The sequence below is a fragment of the Cherax quadricarinatus genome, chromosome 38 (genome assembly GCF_038502225.1).
Source record: "Cherax quadricarinatus isolate ZL_2023a chromosome 38, ASM3850222v1, whole genome shotgun sequence".
In the NCBI taxonomy this organism is placed as follows: Eukaryota; Metazoa; Arthropoda; class Malacostraca; order Decapoda; family Parastacidae; genus Cherax; species Cherax quadricarinatus.
Window position 1 is genome coordinate 4,470,002 of NC_091329.1, and position 9,784 is coordinate 4,479,785.

Genomic DNA, 9,784 nt, shown 5'->3' on the forward strand with positions numbered 1-9,784 from the left:
TGTTTCTTATAGTTGTATTTGTGATTTCTTGGTCTCAATTGATAGAATGGAAGGTATATTACAGAAATAGAGACGATTTTGATTGGTTTTAGCACAGGAAATGGCTTGAAACTGAGCTCAAAGTAGCGGAAATGTTAAATTTTTGCCGATGTTCAAGAGTAAACAAACGACCTCACACGTCTAATACACGCCAGCTGGTGGGTCTAATATACATTCACAAATGTGGCGATGATATTTATACAATTATTACAATATTGCATAATAGTAAATCTTCTATTTTTTGGTTTGAATAAAAATTCATTATGTGAATAAAAAATCAAAATGTAATTCATTTGTAAAGCCTCAAAACATAACTAATGAACAGAGGAAATGTTAGTTTAGTGCCAGGAACACCTACATTGTTTATTCTGGACCCTGTTTTGAAATTAGAGTATTTTGAACTTTGTGTTAAATTGGCCAAATTACCAATTTCCGATCACTTTATTTTGTAGTTGAAACAGTTGACTTGGAGATTTCTTGTGCTCAATCGATAGAATAGAAGTAATACTAGTGAAATAGCAAAGAATATGGTCGACTGGAATAATGTAATTGGCCTAAAATGGGAATCAAAGTCGGCAAAATCGCCGATTCGTAAATATCGCTGACACATCAAAATTCGCGACACCATAATTTTGTCAATTTTCCATCAAATTTTGTACTTTTTGTTTTATTACCATCAGAAAAAGTTTCTCTACCATTTCATAAGAAAAAATAATTTTTTTTTTTAAATTCTTGGACCCTGGTGTGCACTTTGAAATTTGGCCTCTGGACCCTGGAAGGGTTAAGTGAGGAGAGGCCATATGTAGTGAGTAAAGTTCTGGATTGCTTTTACCAAGCCCCATCTTGTTGATTTAGACACAAAACTGTTCCATTGGGTGGGTGAATCTTCCTTTTAGTCTTTCATCAAAGACCACCAGTTTTTGAAACCTAATCTTTCAGATTTCTGTTTTCTTTTTTGTCTGCCTTCTTTCTAAATATAGCCCAGTATTTACCACCAGTCTTGTTATGAAGGTTCATTTTATGAGTAGAGAGAAAGACTTTTAATACTTCCTAAATACCTTGCACAGTACAATACATATTTGGCATTATCTGCCTCACAGTAGCAGCAGCCAAACTACAGCTCATTTGAAGTGTCATTGTTACATTTAAGATTTTTGTGCCCACCCATCTTTTGATTAATAAACAGAAACTTTCACTACACTTACACACTACATTTGGTACGAAATATAATCAAATAAAGCGCTAAACTGACAAGGATCATACAGAGGTATGAAATACAGGTGTATGGATTATATTAAAATTACATTCAGATACTGTTCAAGCTTTCAACCTCATATTTAATTACTGTGATCAGAACTAATACTCTGTTTCTTGAACTTTGAATTAAATTACTGTACCTGTCTCATCAGAGATTGTTTAACCCTTAAACTGTCCAAACGTAGATCTACGTTTTTTCAACATTTGAAAGTATGTAAAAAACGTAACCTTTTTTTTTTACATTTGAAAATGTGTAAAAAAACTTTGATCTACATTTTGTTTTTGTTATATTTGAAAATATGTAAAAAAAACGTAGATCTACTTTTGGAGCACTACGCATGTGAACGTAGCTCTGTTTGGACAGTTTAAGGGTTAATAACACTTTGAATAACAGTTCTTTTCTTTATTCACTCAGGGCCATGGAGAATACTCTGAGCTGTGTGACGAGAAAGAATTCTTCGAAACCACCAAAAAATCAGAGAATGTTGTGTGTCACTTCTACCGAGACCAATTCATTCGATGCAAGATTGTTGACAAACACTTGAATGTTCTTGCCAGGAAACACATTGAAACAAAATTTTGTAAAATTAATGCAGAAAAGGCTCCATTCTTAACAGGTATGGTATATTTATTATATATATTTTCCATGATATAATTGCAGGAGATATGTTGCAGTTTTTGAACTGTATTGTAGGTGTGCCTATGGCAAGAAAGTGATGGAGTGACGGATGATAAAAATGTTTCTTCTTTTTTGGGTCACCTTGCCTCTGTGGAAAATAGCCAATGTGTTGATAAAAAAAAAAATTCCATTTTGTTTGCATAACTTAGTAAATTTTCTGTCTCTGCATTATGCTTTCAATGAACTTTCCTCATTCTCAGGAATTTTTTTTTTTTTTTTTTTTCAACAAGTCGGTCGTCTCCCACCGAGGCAGGGTGACCCCAAAAAAAAGAAAGAAAATCCCCAAAAAGAAAATACTTTCATCATCATTCAACACTTTCACCACACACACATTATCACTGCTTTTGCAGAGGTGCTCAGAATACAACAGTTTAGAAGCATATACGTATAGAGATACACAACATATCCCTCCAAACTGCCAATATCCCAAACCCCTCCTTTAAAGTGCAGGCATTGTACTTCCCATTTCCAGGACTCAAGTCCGACTATATGAAAATAACCGGTTTCCCTGAATCCCTTCACTAAATATTACCCTGCTCACACTCCAACAGATCGTCAGGTCCCAAGTATCATTCATCTCCATTCACTCCTATCTAACACGCTCATGCACGCTTGCTGGAAGTCCAAGCCCCTCACCCACAAAACCTCCTTTACCCCCTCTTTCCAACCCTTTCGAGGACGACCCCTACCCCTCTTTCCTTCCCCTATAGATTTATATACTTTCCATGTCATTCTGCTTTGATCCATTCTCTCTGAATGACCAAACCACCTCAACAACCCCTCTTCTGCCCTCTGACTAATGCTTTTATTAACTCCACACCTTCTCCTAATTTCCACACTCCGAATTTTCTGCATAATATTTACACCACACATTGCCCTTAGACAGGACATCTCCACTGCCTCCAACCGTCTCCTTGCTGCTGCATTTACCACCCAAGCTTCACATCCATATAAGAGTGTTGGTACTACTATACTTTCATACATTCCCTTCTTTGCCTCCATAGATAACGTTTTTTGACTCCACATATACCTCAACGCACCACTCACCTTTTTTCCCTCATCAATTCTATGATTAACCTCATCCTTCATAAATCCATCCGCCGACACGTCAACTCCCAAGTATCTGAAAACATTCACTTCTTCCATACTCCTCCTCCCCAATTTGATATCCAATTTTTCTTTATCTAAATCATTTGATACCCTCATCACCTTACTCTTTTCTATGTTCACTTTCAACTTTCTACCTTTACACACATTCTCAAACTCATCCACTAACCTTTGCAATTTTTCTTTAGAATCTCCCATAAGCACAGTATCATCAGCAAAAAGTAACTGTGTCAATTCCCATTTTGAATTTGATTCCCCATAATTTAATCCCACCCCTCTCCCGAACACCCTAGCATTTACTTCTTTTACAACCCCATCTATAAATATATTAAACAACCATGGTGACATTACACATCCCTGTCTAAGACCTACTTTTACCGGGAAGTATTCTCCCTCTCTTCTACACACCCTAACCTGAGCCTCACTATCCTCATAAAAGCTCTTTACAGCATTTAGTAACTTACCACCTATTCCATATACTTGCAACATCTGCCACATTGCTCCTCTATCCACTCTATCATATGCCTTTTCTAAATCCATAAATGCAATAAAAACTTCCCTACCTTTATCTAAATACTGTTCACATATATGCTTCAATGTAAACACTTGATCTACACATCCCCTACCCACTCTGAAGCCTCCTTGCTCGTCCGCAATTCTACATTCTGTCTTACCTCTAATTCTTTCAGTTATAACCCTACCGTATACTTTTCCTGGTATACTCAGTAAACTTATTCCTCTATAATTTTTACAATCTCTTTTGTCCCCTTTCCCTTTATATAAAGGGACTATACATGCTCTCTGCCAATCCCTAGGTACCTTCCCCTCTTTCATACATTTATTAAACAAAAGTACCAACCACTCCAACACTATATCCCCCCCTGCTTTTAACATTTCTGTCATGATCCCATCAGTTCCAGCTGCTTTACCCCCTTTCATTCTACGTAATGCCTCACGTACCTCCACCACACTTACATTCTGCTCTTCTTCACTCCTAAAAGATGGTATACCTCCCTGGCCAGTGCATGAAATTACCGCCTCCCTTTCTTCCTTAACATTTAAAAGTTCCTCAAAATATTCTCGCCATCTACCTAATACCTCCCTCTCCCCATCTACTAACTCCCCTACTCTGTTTTTAACTGACAAATCCATACTTTCCCTAGGCTTTCTTAACTTGTTTAACTCACTCCAAAATTTTTTCTTATTTTCATTAAAATTTCTTGACAGTGCCTCTCCCACTCTTTCATCTGCTCTCCTTTTGCACTCTCTCACCACTCTCTTCACCTTTCTTTTACTCTCCATATACATGTACTCTGCTCTTCTTATAACACTTCTGCTTTGTAAAAACCTCTCGTAAGCTACCTTTTTCTCTTTTATCACACCCTTTACTTCATCATTCCACCAATCACTCCTCTTTCCTCCTGCCCCCACCCTCCTATAACCACAAACTTCTGCCCCACATTCTAATACTGCATTTTTAAAACTATTCCAACCCTCTTCAACCCCCCCCCACTACTCATCTTTGCACTAGCCCACCTTTCTGCCAATAGTCGCTTATATCTCGCCCGAACTTCCTCCTCCCTTAGTTTATACACTTTCACCTCCCTCTTACTTGTTGTTGCCACCTTCCTCTTTTCCCATCTACCTCTTACTCTAACTGTAGCTACAACTAAATAATGATCCGATATATCAGTTGCCCCTCTATAAACATGTACATCCTGGAGCCTACCCATCAACCTTTTATCCACCAATACATAATCTAACAAACTACTTTCATTACGTGCTACATCATACCTTGTATATTTATTTATCCTCTTTTTCATAAAATATGTATTACTTATTACCAAATTTCTTTCTACACATAGCTCAATTAAAGGCTCCCCATTTAGATTTACCCCTGGCACCCCAAATTTACCTACTACTCCCTCCATAACATTTTTACCCACTTTAGCATTGAAATCCCCAACCACCATTACTCTCACACTTGATTCAAAACCCCACGCATTCACTCAACATTTCCCAGAATCTCTCTCTCTCCTCTACACTTCTCTCTTCTCCAGGTGCATACATGCTTACTATAACCCACTTTTCACATCCAATCTTTATTTTACTCCACATAATCCTTGAATTTATACATTTATAGTCCCTCTTTTCCTGCCATAGCTTATCCTTCAACATTGTTAGGTAAGACACATATGCAACAGTTAGGTATCTTTATTATGAAACGTTTCGCCTACACAGTAGGCTTCTTCAGTCAGGTACAGAAAAGTTGATAGAAGCAGAAGATACTTGAAGACGATGTAATCAGTCCATCACCCTTAAAGTTTTGAGGTGGTCAGTCCCTCAGTCTGGAGAAGAGCATTGTTCCATAGTATGAAACAATATGGAGAAGAAGTGACAGGATGGAGCTTTTTATAGCGCCAAGAGGTGAGACGTAGGCCACTAGGAGAGGTAAGAACTCAGATGTTGAGAGGTCAGGTCCCTCTCAAATCCAGCCCCTCTCACTAGTGGAAGTTGTCGAAGTTGATTGCAGGTCTGTACCAAGATACCCTTGTGTTGCAGTGTCTGACAGATTGAACATTAAAATGGTATAAAATACCGACAAGTTGTTAGGTAAGACACATATGCAACAGTTAGGTATCTTTATTATGAAACGTTTCGCCTACACAGTAGGCTTCTTCAGTCAGGTACAGAAAAGTTAATAGAAGCAGAAGATACTTGAAGACGATGTAATCAGTCCATCACCCTTAAAGTTTTGAGGTGGTTAGTCCCTCAGTCTGGAGAAGAGCATTGTTCCATTGTTCCATGGATTTGAGAGGGACCTGACCTCTCAACATCTGAGTTCTTACCTCTCCTAGTGGCCTACGTCTCACCTCTTGGCGCTATAAAAAGCTCCATCCTGTCACTTCTTCTCCATATTGTTTCATACTATGGAACAATGCTCTTCTCCAGACTGAGGGACTGACCACCTCAAAACTTTAAGGGTGATGGACTGATTACATCGTCTTCAAGTATCTTCTGCTTCTATCAACTTTTCTGTACCTGACTGAAGAAGCCTACTGTGTAGGCGAAACGTTTCATAATAAAGATACCTAACTGTTGCATATGTGTCTTACCTAACAACTTGTCGGTATTTTATACCATTTTAATGTTCAATCTGTCAGACACTGCAACACAAGGGTATCTTGGTACAGACCTGCAATCAACTTCGACAACTTCCACTAGTGAGAGGGGCTGGATTTGAGAGGGACCTGACCTCTCAACATCTGAGTTCTTACCTCTCCTAGTGGCCTACGTCTCACCTCTTGGCGCTATAAAAAGCTCCATCCTGTCACTTCTTCTCCATATTGTTTCATACTATGGAACAATGCTCTTCTCCAGACTGAGGGACTGACCACCTCAAAACTTTAAGGGTGATGGACTGATTACATCGTCTTCAAGTATCTTCTGCTTCTATCAACTTTTCTGTACCTGACTGAAGAAGCCTACTGTGTAGGCAAAACGTTTCATAATAAAGATACCTAACTGTTGCATATGTGTCTTACCTAACAACTTGTCGGTATTTTATACCATTTTAATGTTCAATCCTTCAACATTATTGCTACTCCTTCTTTAGCTCTAACTCTATTTGAAACCCCTGACCTAATCCCATTTATTCCTCTCCATTGAAACTCTCCCACCCCCTTCAGCTTTGTTTCACTTAAAGCCAGGACATCCAGTTTCTTCTCATTCATAACATCCACAATCATCTCTTTCTTATCATTTGCACAACATCCACGCACATTCAGACTTCCCACTTTGACAATTTTCTTATTCTTTTTAGTAATCTTTACAGGAAAAGGGGTTACTAGCCCATTGTTCCCGGCATTTTAGTTGACTTTTACAACACGCATGGCTTACGGAGGAAAGATTCTTATTCCACTTCCCCATGGATATAAAAGGAAAAGTAATAAGACCAAGAACTATTAAGATAAAATCAAAGAAAACTCAGATGAGTGTGTATAAATAAACGTGTACATGTATGTGTAGTGTGACCTAAATGTAAGTAGAAGTAGCAAGGCGTACCTGTAATCTTGCATATTTATGAGACAGACAAAAGACACCAGTAATCCTACCATCATGTAAAACAATTACAGGCTTTCGTTTTACACTCACTTGGCAGGACGGTAGTACCTCCCTGGGTGGTTGCTGTCTACCAACCTACTACCAATTCTCAGGAATGCTCTTATGAGTTATTAGTGATGATAAAATAAGCTGGACAGCATTCAAATTTTTCTTGTCTTTGAACTTTCAGAGATGCTGCCTTTTTGAACTGACTCGTACACTCAACATCCGAAACACGAATCTTAGTGCTATATATATACAATTTATATATATATATATATATATATATATATATATATATATATATATATATATTTTTTATGCTAGCCTCTATACTTGTACATTACCAAATGATCTGATCGTGAGAATGTGTCAAGTTCGGTTGACCTGACTTTGGCTGTCTCCAAACCTTCACCCATCAGGGTGAGTGCCTTGATGCTAGTGAGGTCCTGATCCAAGTAACTAGATTTGTCCTTCCCTTGGATCAGACCTAAATTCCTCTCATTCCCCAGTGCTTTCTCCTGAATAAAAAAAAAAAATTTAATCTGCCTTGACTTGATTTCTGGCCTTTTCTCTTCTTTCTCAGCCAAAGTTGATAATAGTTCAGCACAGACTAAGTGTCCTCTAGTCCACAGTTCCAGTCTGTGAATTAGTGATCTGTTGTCTTCGATTTTCGGCTTGTACTTCCCCATTTGTATACACTTAAGAAATTTCTCAGTATTAACTCGCATTCATTTGTCTTTGTGCATACAAGTGCCAATTGCTTCACTTGTGTAATGACGAAATAAGTTGTGAAATTTCCTATCATTCATCATATATCTCCTGTGATACCAGTCTGTAAAGGGAGGTAATAAGATGTCAGATATAAGTAAAAAATTAAATACAGTAAAACCTCACATTGACAGATTTCGGCAAATGCTCTATCGGTAAAAATAGACAAAAGTCCATAATTTCGCATTTTGTCTGTTGCGATAGTGTCCGGTTATCTTCTGAAGAATCAGACCAAATCTGCTAATTCGGAAGTTTGTTTGGTACGTGCCAAAGCAGCAACATCCAGGACTTGTCTATTTTTAGTGTTCCTTGGGCTGTATACCACCTGTGCCAGTTTTTTTTGTGCTCACACACATACACAGTCGTTGAGGTATATGTGGAGACAAAGAACGTTATCTATGGAGGCAAAGAAGGGAATGTATGAAAGTATAGTGGTACCAACGCTCTTATATGGGCGTGAAGCTTGGGATGTAAATGCTGCAGCGAGGAGGCGGTTGGAGGCAGTGGAGATGTCCTGTCTAAGGGCAATGTGTGGTGTAAATAATATGCAGAAAATTCGGAGTGTGGAAATTAGGAGGTGTGGAGCTAATAAAAGTATTAGTCAGAGGGGTTGTTAAGGTGGTTTGGTCATTTAGAGAGAATGGATCAAACTAGAATGACATGGAGAGCGCATAAATCTGTGCGGGAAGGAAGGCGGGGTAGGGGTCGTCCTCGAAGAGGTTGGAGGGAGGGGGTAAAGGAAGTTTTGTGGGCGAGGGACTTGGACTTCGAGCAAGCGCACATGAGCGTGTTAGATAGGAGTGAACGGAGACGAATGGTATTTGGGACCTGACGAGCTGTTGGAGTGTGAGCAGGGTAATATTTAGTGAAGGGATTCAGGGAAACCGGTTATTTTATATAGCTGGACTTGAGTCCTAGAAGTGGGAAGTACAATGCCTGCACTTTAAAGGAGGGGTTTAGGATATTGGCAGTTTGGAGGGATATGTTGTGTATCTTTATTATTATTATTATAATCAAGGGGGAAGCGCTAAACCCGGAGGATTATACAGTGCCTAGGGGGGGGGGATGTAGAAGGCATTCAGGCTTAATTCGGGGAACTGGAGCACAGATCCAATTCCCTAAATCAAGAGCCCCTCACCAACACTGTAAAAACAGTGATTATGTGTGAGTGAGGTGAAAGTGTTGAATGATGATGAGAGTATTTTCTTTTTGGGTCACCCTGCCTTGGTGGGAGATGGCCGACTTGTTGAGAAAAAAAAAAAAACACTCATTCATTCTTCAATTTTCCCTGGGTATAGAGTTTTTTGTGTGACTACATATTAAGTAAAGTGCAGCTAACAAAGGTTTCTAAAGCAAGTGGTGGTGCCAAGAGAAAATGTGTGGTTCTCTGTGTTTAAGGGAAACTCAGATTAATAAAGAATGTTGAGTCTGGCATCTCAGTGGCACTGGTATGGGAAATCTGTTGTCTCAGCCATCTACATCTTATCAGTCAGCCGTCTGTGTCTTCTCAGCCATCTACATTACTGTCACTAGTATTATCATTATAATAAAAAAAGAAGCGCTAAGCCACACTGTCACAAAGCTCCTCTAACTCAGAACAAAAGTCATCCTGAGTCACCACTATTGATAAGTTTACATCTCGTCTTAGCTCCACAAAAATGTAAGCAAAGTTACTCTAAATTATGTACTATAAACTATTGTTATATACAGTACAGTACTGTGGTACTATAAGTTACAGTATTCTTAATCTTAGTCTGTTGATACAGAAAAAACTAGACACTAAGTCTACTACTTCAAAAAACTTTCGGACAATCATGAAATTTTATT

At 38.6% G+C, this 9,784-nt stretch overlaps 1 protein-coding gene across 1 annotated transcript in view; it reads left to right on the top strand.

Annotated features, from left to right (window-relative positions):
- The window catches only part of LOC128692966 (thioredoxin domain-containing protein 9), a 29,931-nt gene that overhangs the window by 17,910 nt on the left and 2,237 nt on the right, over nt 1-9,784 (top strand). The window contains exon 3 of the mRNA XM_053782362.2: nt 1,712-1,913. Coding sequence (XP_053638337.1) covers nt 1,712-1,913 — 202 coding nt within the window. The remainder of the gene's footprint in view (nt 1-1,711; nt 1,914-9,784) is intronic.